Raw genomic sequence first — 14380 nt, 5'->3', positions numbered from 1 at the left:
AATACAATCATTATGCAGTTTATCAAAGGGGATATTGGTCCCACTCCTACTAATTTTGCAACTTCAGAAATCAAATAACAAACAATGTAAGTGCTTCTTCTTCAAGTGTATCCCCAAAAACTCACACTACCTACCTACTCACTATTCGGAGGTGAATCATATAACACCAAAAGCTGTGGTATCTTATGGACCTAACATAGGTCACATACCTCACGACATAAGATTGAAATATCCAAATCTTCTTCTTCGGAGCGGAAAGGGACGCGGCCAAAACATATAAAGACCGGCGCCATATTATGGGTGACCTTATTGCACGGTTTAGAGAGCACTTGTGTATGTGATGCAAGTGAACGTCTACGAAAAAGCTGTCGTAAAGTTTCGTTCTTCGTTCCGTCGTCAACCGTATCTATGTTTCTATGATTTGTAGATCAGAAATTAAATGCAGTTTCAGCTTCCATCCATTTTCTCAAAAAATAAAGAGAACAAAACCAAGATGGCAGAGTCACAACTCATAACTAAGATAGAATATTTCTCATTGCAAAATCTGTATGTTTCCATTGTCATCCCTTGAATCTCTAGCCCCATTTAGACAGCCAGGGCTAGACTTCTTCACTAGATCACTTTGCTAAACAACCGCAGAATAAGATTAGTATAACTAATCTGAACTAATTCAATGATACGTGTCATTAAAAGGGATAATGGTATCCTCAAAGCTTTCAATCCATCCCTTTTCTAATTCCTTGATGGAAGCCTAGTTCATGTTTTGGAAACATTGATAACCACGTGAGCGACGTCCAGAGAAAAAAAAAAATTAGGGGATACTGCTGCAAATTAACTAAAAACTCTTTCTTTGAGACAGCCCAACTCTAACCTTGGTTGCCTTGTGTGTCCCTTGAGGCCTTTGCAGCACTCTCGCGTAGTTCGTCCGGAAGATCACAGTTCATCATGACTCTGAGGTTGTTCCTTGTTCATCATCTCTAATTTATCTTGGAGCTCCTATAACATTTCATTATTACACCATTAGAAGTTTTACAGATAATATAGGTAGAGAGACTCGAGACCATAAGAGGGAAAAGATAGGATGAAAGACTAGGGTAGCTAACACAGGGTTTAGGAGAGAACCTTCAGCTTTCCTTCGAGACAAAGAGCTGGGGTAGACAAAAATGCCATATATCTGTCATAACAAACTTAGTCAGATGGAAATGCACAAAAGCCACGACACAGAGAGCATGCAAAAGATATATACACAGATCGGAAACAGTGCTTACTCGCAGCGGCTGGGCTCATCTACATCAGTCAACTCATTTTTCAGGCCACATCTTAATTTGACCTGTACGAAAAAAAGACGAACAAGAACAAGAATATTTATAGCTGAATGCTATAATTGAAGAAGTTACGGGACAACACAAAAGGACAGCTGAGAGAACACAAACAAAAGAAGTTGGGAATTCCTGCCTTTAAACTTCTATCTGGCCCATTCCAGCATTTGTCCCCGCTTGAGAATTGCAAGGTTCTATAAGAATCCTCGAATTTATCCCAATTCCTTTGACGTAGCATATAAAAAGAAACAAACAAAGAGAACGAGAAAAATGGTAAGTCACAATCTTAGAGCATTCAGGGGACAGGTAAAGATCATAATAAAGCAACCCCACATCGTCATTTTCCAGGAGCCACAAGTAAAATGATATGAACCCGTCTCTTTTGCTATCTGACGAATGTAAACAATTTAGTACTTGATATCTATTCACCTATTTTTCGTTTCTACCACAGAATGTGGGTCTAAAACCAAGATTAGAAAAGAAGGAAACCCAATGCATGGGACTCCAGAACTGTGACGATTTTCACAGCAACATTCATATATGGTTGCCACTTCACAGGAAATTGACTATCATCCTCAGATATATAGAGTGACTCAAGGAATGTACATGCTTAGGCTGTGGAAGTGCTTATGAACTTCACAGGAAATTGACTATCATTCTCGGATATATAGAGTGATTCAAGGAATGTTGATGCTTAAGCTGTGGAAGTGCTTACCCCAAACGAGTTGTACTGTAGCCCTCGACCTGGGTTGCTTCTTTGAAAGGACAAATCTTGTATGTGTACCTGAAGCAATTATTTATCAGTGATAGATGACGAAATAACAAAAGAATAGTTCACAGCAAAAAAAACCATAGGCTTAACAAAGGTCAATAGGACAATGAAAGACTCATCACTTTTTCTGCTTGCTCTCGAAGCATTGACCATAGAATGAATAGAATTCCTTCTCTGGGCCTGCAATTGAACCTACAGGTCAGTATATCGAAAAGGACAGAAAAAACAGATAAAAACATAGAAACGTGAATTCAATACCTACCAAAATCCTGTTTGAGCTTTTTCTCCAAACTAGATATCCTTGATAGGACCTTTGACAACTTCGCACTTGACTCATCATATTCCTTGCGTATATGGACAGCATCTGTGGAAGAAAAACACCAAAAACATAATTTCATTATTTCTTTCTGAAAAGAGTTTAAGAGCAGGAATTCTATTCATACCAGAAATGTTCACTGGAGTTTGGAACAAATTCACAGAGCGGAAAATGCTCTTCATTGTTTGCTGTATCTTCTCCATCCATGAAGGATTACTTGTGGCCGTAACATCTGCAAAATTACATTGAGAAAAATGATATATGTATGTCAAATACCAGCAGTTAGCAACATATCATTCTTATCCTGCACACCTGAGAAATCGGAATCATCATCAGACTCAGCCTTGTATGAAGAACTTGAATCGTGGTCCTCTCCCCCAAGATCTTCAACTGGGTCCTCAGTTTCGTCATCTTCATACTTGTGCTCATCATCCTCCGAATCATATCCATGGTATTCCTCTTCATGACTATCAGTTGGTCCTTCATCATTGCTGTCATAGTTGCTCTTAGTTCCAGCATCAACCTCCTCATTTGCCTGCTCACTTTTTTTTCCCAGCCAACGAGAACCAATAACACGACCTAACTCTTCTTTTGACAATGATTCGGTATTTTCTGTAGTATCTTTCTCCTGGAAATATGAAAGAAAATCACAAAATTTAGGTTACCAAAATGATGAATTTCTTGATCACTAATTTCCATGTCACTTAATAGACATAGGACAGCAATACAAGCACCTAAACCGTCAATTAGGCCTTGCTGAGTACCCAAAGAATAAAGCTTATCTTTTCATCTTTCAATTAAGGATATCAAATTCCCGCAATCTTTATCCTTTTGGATGTGTAGTGCTACATATAACAATAACTAGCTGAAGGCAAAGAAACATATAGAAAAGGTTCCAGGAGCATTTGATGTTGCTGCGGTCAACATTGCAGAAGTACCACCAATCTTGAACATTAAGCAACTCATGCATTTTGATTAATCTTTTTGCACCTCACCGTCCCTTCATATTTATTGGGGTAGTTGACGAATGTTTTACCAAAGATTTGAGTCACACAGTAACCTCAATTTTGCCAAACATACAAAAGTCCATTGAAGTAGCCCTTTTACTCTCTGGCCAGGTTTCTAGGAATTTCGTTTTAAGCTCCTCGTACTTGAGTGGATTAAATATCTGTGCACTTACATTGAAGGTTTGTTCATCAAGTAGTGCAAACATCACATAAAATGGCCTAACCAATGTTCAATTGATTCAGGAAAATCAGAGTTCAGTTCTGGCGAAATGCATGTAATAACTACATGATATCATATAGTTGAAAGAGAAGCAATCCAATACAAAATTGATCGACTTTGTGTAGGCTCTCTAACTTTCTGGTATACTTCTTGTATACGGTAGTTTCTTCCCACTGTAAGTAAAGTTAGACAAAAGAAAACATAATTGATGGATAGTCATGCACTTTATATTTAGCAGACTATGCCAGGTTTCCATCCTGAAATGGCACGGGCTCTGTATCCAAATTCTGGACAAAGTTCAATTTATCTAAGTACTTATTACATGTCCACAAACTGGCAAAAGTGTTCAATGGTAGTTAAACTTGCAAGTTAAATGGCAGTGCAAGTCCTCATTTTTTCAACAAATTGCAGTGTCCTACAAGGAAAAAGCAATTAACTCCAAAGTTCTATTGTTTCCAACAACGAACACTGAGCGCAATTTTGGCTGTATGGAAGGAGTATGCATGCATGTGATAAGAAGACATTTTTCTTAAGTTGAAATTCTAGATAGCCATCAATCATACACCAAGACAGGTTGAAATATCACATCTGAAGGAGCTTTTGACAAACCTGAGAATCCTCAGGAACCTGCTCAACTTCATCCTTGTGGGACTGATCTTCATGCTCGATTTTGTCCATATCTTCGTCAGGGCATTCTACCACATCCTAACAAAATATGAAATAAGTACCAGAACAAGCAACATATACGATACAAGATGATTTTACAATGATAATTGGTAGATTGCAGAGAACACTGTTCTCCAGTAAGATCAAGAGCATTAACTACAACCAGACTCCTTGAGGATCTTAAAGAGAGACAAAAGCTAAGAGGATATTTACATAGAGAGGAATAGGTAAATGAATGAAAGAGCCTAACAATATTTATTCACTCAAAGTTAACTGAACTTTCTTCCTATCCTCTTATTCACTCTGTGAGCAATTAACTACCCCCAGAGGAGGAGGGGGTAACATCTAACAGGAACATGAAGTATGTAAGTAATATCCTCCTACATCAATTACAGTTTGTTGATGATTGTATTCTTCTTATTTGGGTAATTCTGCTGATATGCCCCTTTGTCAAGATCAGTTTATCATATTCTCAGTGTGGAAAAACATTGTAACATTACTCCCTCTGGACCCATTTCTGTGAAAAAATCCTAGGAAAGAAAATTTTAATTTCTGAAAGTCATAAAAGTTTCAATAAGTTTGGACATCCTAAAGATGGAAAAATGCCGGTCAATGTAGATCGCAACCTATATGTGTTGACATCTTTTAATTAGGTGAAATCTCTTAACATACAAACATTTTTTTAGAAAGAACTCTCAACATAAAACAATTAACCGTACAGATGGAGAGCCGTTGAGTAGGCCAATCTTATCGCGGACGTGGTTCTTCACAGCATCTTCTTGAACTTCAGTTTTTTCCTCAGATTTAGTTGTCTCTACTTTAGCATCTTCAGATTCCTTTTGATCCTTCTCTTCTTTTTCTCTCTTTAACCGTTCTTCCTCCTCAGCCTTCTCTATTTGTTCCTTGCGCTCTATATGAAGAGAAGTAAATGTAAGAGAAATTTAAAGAAGCAAATTATTCAACTGCTCATAAGCTCTCACCTTGCAAGGGGAAAACACCTCTTAGTGACTGAAATATTTCATACTACAAGACATCACTTTGTAAAAATGATTAACAAGAGGTGAAAGGGATACATATAAACAATAATTCATCTAGAAGGTCTGTTTGAGCATAACAGTAAGCATGTTATTGCAAAATGTAAGATTCTAGATAAAAACTATAAAGAAAGATATATAATTACCATAACTGGTTCTAGCTTAACGTAAGGTAACTTGTAATATTCAAAACCATCTAATTTTTTTATGTTTTTCAGTATCTTATTCACTTCAAACCCTTTCGGTCCCTATCATAATTTGGAATTTATCAATAAAATTCTGTATCCTTTGTTATCTATTCTTGCTTCATTTATACCATAACATAGAAATGATAGACATTACGTGGAACCACTTCTACAGGTGTTCAAAGAGGTCCTTCTCTAGAGTAGACACAATAATCCTCTCATAGAACAGTCCACGTTAAGTGGAGAAGAGAAAGTTACCCTTAAGCTGCTCAACCAACTCTTTAAGTATCTTCTTCTCATTTTTCAACTTGGATAGTTCAGTTTCCTCTTTCGCAATTGCCAGCTTAGCTTCTTCAACCTCCTTGTTTCTAAGAGTCACACCTTCCTGACATGTAGCAATCTTTTTATTCAGTTTTTCTCTAGCTACTTTGCCAGCCTCCCAGCACGTATTTGGGCACTTGGTTTTGCCATCATACTCGTCACTCCCATCACAGCAATCTGCTCAATTGTGCCATTAAGGTTGTTAATACTTAATAGGAGAATTCGAAAGTCAAAAACAGCAGCAGCATACATGAGATTCCCCATTTGGATATTAAACCATAGCCATTCAGATATTTGACAAATTGTATGCAAATGCTTCATGGAAACCATAAGAAATATAGATAGATATGACTTCACCAACACAATGAGACTGGCAAGTGAAGACCAGAGGCAAGAAAAAATTATCTACAAAGGAAAAGAGAGATGACAGGGCTAAATTTTACGGAAGAGTTAGTGACAATATGCGCGTTAAGCCTCATAAAAGTAATCTCCTTATCATAACAAATACAAGAATAGAAGAGTAAATGGCTTCTCCCCAATCCGTAAATCCCTCATAGATCAGTTCTTCATAGTGCTTTGGAAATAAATGGCGTTCTTTACATAAGCATGGCACACATAATCTGGCAAAGAATATGGCATATCAACCTATTAGCATCCTCGAGGTATGTATGCCTTTCATTCGACAAGCATCCAATCACCCCCTTATGTACAGAACCTTTTGCCCACCTTTTATGGATAACGATATGCATGATGATGATCAATTGAAATCTTAAATCTTCAGAAAATATGTGTACAACAGATATCTTTGGCTTAATTTTAAAAAGCGATGTGGTGGTGCACTTTTTATTTGTTTATTTTTGAGGGATAGTTAGTGCAGCAGAACTGAAACTAGAAATATGAGTTGCTTTGGACTGCTACTGCAGTGGACCTAAATTTCGATTTATTCCACATTTCAGACCTCCGCTAGTGGGATTTTACTGGGTATGTTGTTGTTGTTGTTGTTGTCTACATTTCAGAACTAGCAAAAGGAAGAGAAATGAAGGGAACTAGAATGAGAGAAACTGGAACAGAAAACAGAGTAGAGTGATTTTGTTTTCTTTTTGGATGGCTGGTAAACAAGAAAGTAAAAGAAAATAATTGACCTTATTTTCTCATGAATTTAGATTCGTGAATCCAAGAGGAAAATGATTTGTCTTCATAAAGGCTCCTCATGATTCATAACTGTAAAATAGGTCAGTTAATTACAATGAAGTAGTCAATCAAATAAAAAGGAAGGCATTAAAAGACCTTCCAGGCCCAACCCCAAACACTAAGACCAGTAAAAAAAGATAGTGAAAGACCAAGAGGTAGAATGGGACTCTCAATACCAGTTTCATAGGGTAAAGGAACGCGTTTAAGGAAACCATTATCAGGCTCAACTTATCAACAACAAACCATTATCAGGACTAGAGTTACTCTAGGCGTATAAGGGGGGACAATAAGAGACTAATTTTCCTCGTTTTCATCTGCCATTGTACTATACTTTGTAAATGTAGCCCAAGTTGATATATGCTTTTTCTATCCATCTTTTCAATTAGGAATTTAAATCATAACATGCATTTGTAGCCTTTCCCAGATAATAATCCTTGCTTTCATTGAGTAAGAGAGCAATAAAGTTGGGTATGCTCCTCGTTTTCATATAATAGAACACAAACAGGTGCTATGAACAGGTCAAGCTTTATCCATATTAAGAGCAAATATTTTTCATAGACAGAGGCGGCCCCAAGATTTGGAGGTAGAGGGGCACATGAGCAAACTGCTCAACCAGTGTGCCCATCGGACTTTTCATCTTAGGTTCCAAACAAAATATATGACCGTTTTCTATATATATACACTTAAATATTCAGAACTTTTGCCAAAGTTAACGGTGTCCAGTAACCCTTCTTCTCCAAGCATAGGACCACCTATGTTCATAGAGGAGCTTTGAGCTATAACACAAATACTTTTTGGACAACTAGAGCTAATTAACAATTATATTTTTGATTTTACACATTATTATGCCATTTGAAGTAAAGGTCACCAATTAACCAACATTTCAAACAAGGGGGTAGGGGTAGATATTCAGCTAATTAATAAACAATGACCTGTGAGAAAAGGATGCACAGAAGTAAGCGTCAATGCTGATAATAAATTCTTCAGGAATCAAACTTCGCAAATAATAGCTTCTCCTCAACTCAAATGTCCAACACACACAGATGATAATGACAATAGCCAGTATATGCAGTGCAATACATGTCATTCACATATCTGCTTAGTTAGACAAAGAATAAAATCATACAGCTGCGGACCACACTAAGCACTTTGATGCTGATCAAATACTACAGAAAGGCTAGAACACGAGGATTCATACCACAAATGCGATCATTAACCCTTGACGAGTATATTGAAAGAGGAATATGTCCTGCATTTTTGCAATAAAATTTTCCATTGGGGCATGCTGAGGTCCCTGCAAACCCAAGTCTCAAAATCAAACACACACATTATAGCGAAGAAAAGAAACTGTTAAACCAAAACCAGATCTTAAAACCATTTAGTCACTTAAATCCAAACCTGGCTCATCGGAACCATCTGGGCAGTCACAAAAATCATCATTAAGCTGATCCTTGGTGAATTTCTTTGATCCATCTTTACATTTTATAGCACCCGAAGACAAACCCTTGTAGTAATTCTCATCTGCAATCACAAACAAATCATTTTCATCTCAAATGCAAATGTAAATGCCAAAAGCATAAGTAATTTTTATCTAAAAATCTTGAAAGACCGAGATCAAACGGGCAAATCAAATGCAAAATCCATAAACAAAACATTTGGTTTATTCACTAAGCAAAGCTATCAGTATCTCCACAAGAAAGAAACATGAAATTAAGAAATGGCCAAATCAAATGCTGAAAACTTTGCTTATGCAGCAGTAAGAGTTACTAAAACCTGGGGAAAAAAACACGAAATGAGCACAACAAATGCAAAATCAACACCAAAGAAAACATCAAAATCTCAAAGTCCATGATATCAAGAAAGGGACATATCGAACGCAAAGATCTTCCAACAAGGCAATACAAATGACAACAATCTCCACATAAGAAAACGATATCACAAAATGGGCATTTCATTTGTCAAAGAAACTTCTATTCACGCGGAGCTATAACCAGTACTATAATCTCATTAAATAGGCATGTCAAATGAATACAGCAATAATTACCATTTCCCAGCAAAAATTAAAAATCACAAATGGCATACAAACTCCAAAATTCATAAAGAGTAGACTTTGTTTATCATAGCCAACAAAGAACTGCTACTAAAATCCAAAAACTTGAACAAAATCGCCAAATGGACATGTCAAGTGCAAAAGTACATAAACAGAATATATTGCTTTCCACTAAGAAGACTACCAAGTTATCATATACATGAGATCAAGACATGGGCATATCAAAAGAATTTACGTTATATACACTAACAATATAACGTAAATTCTTTTGATATGCTCATGTCTGCGTACACACTACCCTCCCCAAACCCCTCTTGTGAGATTATACTGGGTTGTTGTTGTTATTGTTGTTGTTGTACACTAACAATATAAAGATTTTTTTCTACTATTAGTGAATTTTAACCTATGATTGCAGGTCCCAACATTTTACCAGATTACTAATTAATGTTTATCAAGAAATTTACTCGTATTTACCTAATAAGAGATTTGATTGCATAAATATTTCTCAAACTGTCAATGCAATAGAACTTAAACTCATATCAAAACTGCAAATGCCATAGCAGAAAATCTTGTGTACAATGCAATAAAGCTTTTCTAAAATCCCTAAAACTAAAATGAACAATCACGAAATGGGCATATAAAAATGCTATTGCCTTAACAAAACATTACTAAAATCCCAAAAAATGAAAATTCACCAAATTGACATAACAAAAATGCAAATGCAGTAACAGCAAATCGTCTCTATACAGCAATAAAAATCACTAAAATCCTAACAAAAAGTTGGAAAAAAAAATAATGAAATGTGCATATAAAGAGCGAAACCCATAAAATATTTTATTTTTTAAATACCTTGAGGGGAAATTCCGTTGGAGTGAAGAGATTCCGATCTATCAATCAAAGCTAAACAAAGAGCATAACACATTAACAACAAGAGTGGCACTGCTCGTCTCTCCATCTGAATAATAGTAATACAATTTTGAGCTGCTTTTTTTCTTTTATATACAATTCAAAGTAAATAATACTAGTAAGGATCAAATTTGCACTTTTGATAAATACTTAATTTGGAAATTCAATCTGAAAGAAAAATTGAGTAAAAAGGCTGTGGGGGAAATTTTGTTTCTATATTTGGCAATGTGGAAGGAGCTAATACAGTGTGAATTGCAGTGTGTACAGCCCAATCACAACATTTTCCAGTTTCTAACGCTGTGGTGCCCATTGGTAGAACTAAACGCTGTCGTTTTGGTTCTCATTTTTGTGAAATTTAAATGGGTTTTAAAAGTACTTTGGAAGAGAAGCAGCATGTGTTTGGCTAATCACTCTAACAAGTACTTTTGAGCAATAATTTATATTTGGCCAAGCTTTTCAAAAAGTGCTTTTAAGTATCAGATTACAAATAAGGACATGAATATATTTACTTAATAATTAATATCATAAGCAAATAAATAATCTCTAAAATTTATTATTATAGGCAATAATTAAATTTTTTTATTTTATATAAGTAAAATATGAAAATAAAATTAAAAAGTACTTAATTCTTTTAATATAAGTTAAATATATTAAAATTCATTCGACAAATATAAAAGTATTCACCCCTAAAGTCACTACATATTAGAAAGTTATCCTAAAAATAAGAAGAATACTTATACATTAATATCCTAAATATTAGGTTTAACAGTTATTTTTGTATGTATTATATTTTGTTAAGGATATTTTAGTTTTCTATTTCTCAGAAACTGTTTCTGCTTCTTCCCAAAAGCACTTTTTTCCCCCAAAAAAGCTTGGCCAAACACCTCAAGTTAGGAAAAAAAGTGCTTTTGGAAAAGAAGAAAAAAAAGCACTTTTGGCCTCTTAAGAAACTTGGCCGAACAAGCTATAACGCTTGTTTGAATGGTTGTTTCATATTGTTTCCTAATGTGTTGTATTTTTACTACATTATATTATAGTGTATATTTTAATTAATATAATATTTGAATAGATTATATCATCTGTCATTATTTTATAATATCGCATACCCAATAATATGAAGAATAAACTTACGACATTATTTTTTAAAAGTAGGATACAAGATGTAATTATCATATAAAAAATAGGATAGATAAAATATAATTATTTACTAATAAGAATGGGCAGGATGAGAGAAAAAAAAATATGGTAACAACATGATCATACCAAATTAGTGGTCACATAAAGTGGCACTTTTTGTTTATACGTAACAACAGATATATTAATATGATATAGTAAAATTGAAATAACAATTAAAATAATTATTATATTTATACGATACAAGACAATATGTAATGACTATCCAAACAAGTTGTTAAGAGGGTTAATAGCATAGCCTTTTTGGTTCATGGAGTAAATAGTGTAACGGCCCAAAATTCACTAGTCGTGATGGCACCTAACCCAACCTACTTGGTAAGCCAACTATACTATCCAATTCTAATAATATTCAATAAGGCAATTAATCAAAAGAAATTATCTGCATCTTATACATTTCCCCAAGGAATGAAAGTACAAATCATGAGCTTCTAAGAATAGAGTTTAAAAAGTTGATATGAAGAAAATACATCTTCTGTTTGAAAAGTACATAAACAGAGTTTTACAAAACTAAGGTTACCATGAACAAGAGGCAGCTACAACAGGGACGCAGGTACACCTTCAAATTCAGCTCCCGCCATGCACAGCAATATCGGCATCCGAAGTCTGCACGTTGTGTAAAAAGTGTAGTATGAGTACAACCGACCCCATGTACTCAATAAGTAACAAATCTAACTTTAGGTTGAAAATAGTGACGAGCTGAAACATATGTCGAGTCCAACACCAATAACCAATAGCAGTTCATAACAGTGTAAAACAAGTAAACAAGGAAGTAGCTCAGAGATCAAATGTTCAGCCTTTGCATAGTTTTTTCGAAAAACAATTCCACTTTTCAGGTATATCAGTGAAAACTCAAATCCTTTACCTAAATCGTCAAACATATGAGTGCGTTTGAAAACTGTAATTTTTCCCAAAAACTTTTCTTTAAGTAAATGTTTCATTTTCAGAAGGCATGAGGAAAGTACATCTCTATGCCTACATATCAAGATACATGTAAAATCATGAATGTCACCAAAATCAAGCAGCAAAGGAAATGCATCTCTATGCATATATCTCAAGTACGTATGTCAAATGAAATGCCTCTCAGTGATGAACTCATATACTCACACTCTCAGAGTACTCAATCTCACTGTCTCACTCTTACCGTGCTCAATACTCAGTACACTCGTGATGACCCTAAAGGTCATCACTTGTTTTAGAAATAAATTCTGTGTTCCGAGGCCTTAAAACCTCCTTTTTATCTCATCTCGATTTACGTACGAAGTCCGGACGTGTATCTAGAAAGCCATTATGTGAAAATCTGTGAAAAATAATAAATTTTGCTTTTAAAATGAATTTAGGTTGACTTCGGCCAACATTTTGGGTAAACAGGCTCGGACCCGTGATTTGACGGTCCCGAGGGTCTGTAGAAAAATATAGGACTTGGGCGTATGCCCAGAATCGAATTCCAAGGTCCAAGCCCGAGAAATAAATTTTTGAAGAAAATTATTTAACTGAAATTCTTAGAGTTTCTAGAAATTTGAATGTAATTGAATTTGATGGTATCGGGCCCATATTTTTATTTCGGAGCCCAGTACAGGTCTTATATGGTATTTAAGTCAAGCCTGTAAAATTTGGTAAGAAATGGACTTGAAATGACGTGAATCGGACCTTCGGTTGTTAAAATTTGAACTTAGGAGTTCATGAGATTTTTCTTTGATTTTGATGCTAAATTCATAGTTATTGATGTTATTTTGATGATTTGATCACACGAGCAAGTCTGTATGATATTTTTGGACATGTGTGCATGTTTGATTTGGAGCCCCGAGGGCTCGGGTGATTTTTGTATAGGCCACGGAGTGAAATTTGAACTTAAGAAATTGCTGGTATGTTACAGGTCTGCAGGCTTCGCAAATGCGAGCTTGCAAATGCGAAGATGGCCTGGGCAGGCCTTGATCGCAAATGCGACCATTAGATCGCAAATGCGGAGGGCCAGAGTCGAAAATGCGACATATGCCTTGCAAATGCGAAACCCTCAAGAATTTTGAATGGTCGCAAATGCGACAACCTCTTCGCAAATGCGAAGAAAACAGACTTCTGAAGGGGTTCGCAATTGCGAACCCTGGTCGCAGTTGCAACATCAGAGACCAGTTAATAGAGACTTAGACGCATTTTCAGCCATTTTTCAAACCTTCTCAAAACTTACACACCTTTGTGCGATTTTTCAAAGACAACTACTCTTCCAAATCAATTGTAAGTCATTTCTAACTCATTTCTTTCAATCTAGTCCATCTTTTTATATGAATTCAACTCAAAATCAAGGGTTTTCATGGAGAATTGGGTGTTTTGGGTAGAACTTAGAATTTTTGGATTTTGGGAATTTGGACCTCGATTTGAGGTCCGATTTCAAAAAATATATATATATATATTTGAGTGTGTGAATGAGTAATCGGGTTTTGGTTTGAACCTCGGGTTTTGACCCTGTGGGCCCGGATCGATTTTTGACTTTTTGGGAAAACTTTGGAAAACCTATTTTCATGCATTAGAATTGATTCATTTAGCATTTATTGATATAGTTAAGTAACTTGTGGCTAGATACAAGCGAATTGGTGGTGGAATCAAGAGGTAAAGCGGTAGTTGAGGCTTGAACTGTATTCGTGGCATCGAGGTAAGTGTTTGGTGTAACCTTAACTTGAGGGATTATGAGTTGTGTCCTATTTGCTACGTGTTACTTGTTGAGTACGATGTATAGGCATGGTGATGAGTACCTATACATTGGTGTCAAGCATGCCCGTGAGTCTTATTCTATGATTAATATGACTCCGTTTTATATTGTTCATGCCTTATGTGATATTTCTATTGTTGAACAAGTCTTGTGGAAGTAATTTTGGTAATTGAACATTGAAGAGCGTTGGCTCAAGTTGTAAAATAATTTGTGGATTATTGTTGGCAATTGAATATTGAAGAGCGTCGGCTCAAGTTGTGAAATGATTTGCGGAATTATTGTTGGCAATTGAACATTATAGAGCATTGGCTCAAATTATGAATTGAGTGGTGAAGTACATGTGGAAAAGAGAAGAGGATTATGATATTATCTCCCTTGCCGGGATGTTGTTGCTTTTAAATGTTATCTCCCTTGTCGGGATGTTGTTGCTTTTGATATTGTTTCCCTTGCCGGAATATGATTGTTGTACTATTGTTCCCTTGCAGGGATTTTATTGTA

At 35.6% G+C, this 14380-nt stretch overlaps 1 protein-coding gene across 1 annotated transcript; it reads right to left on the bottom strand.

The window, feature by feature from the left end:
• LOC109235530 (glucosidase 2 subunit beta-like) lies at nt 495-10262 on the bottom strand. Its single transcript, XM_019401682.1, has 15 exons — nt 9931-10262; nt 8430-8552; nt 8230-8325; nt 5778-6017; nt 5020-5210; nt 4244-4339; nt 2720-3035; nt 2535-2639; nt 2354-2455; nt 2214-2271; nt 2035-2103; nt 1456-1543; nt 1269-1330; nt 1123-1174; nt 495-996 (listed from the first exon to the last, which is right to left on the bottom strand). Exons 1-15 carry the CDS (start codon nt 10034-10036, stop codon nt 934-936), a joined length of 1767 nt encoding a protein of 588 aa, XP_019257227.1. The 5' UTR covers nt 10037-10262; the 3' UTR covers nt 495-933.

Source organism: Nicotiana attenuata, chromosome 12 (assembly GCF_001879085.1).
Source record: "Nicotiana attenuata strain UT chromosome 12, NIATTr2, whole genome shotgun sequence".
In the NCBI taxonomy this organism is placed as follows: Eukaryota; Viridiplantae; Streptophyta; class Magnoliopsida; order Solanales; family Solanaceae; genus Nicotiana; species Nicotiana attenuata.
The sequence above is the reverse complement of the archived record's forward strand: the minus strand, read 5'-3'. Positions and strand labels throughout refer to the sequence as shown.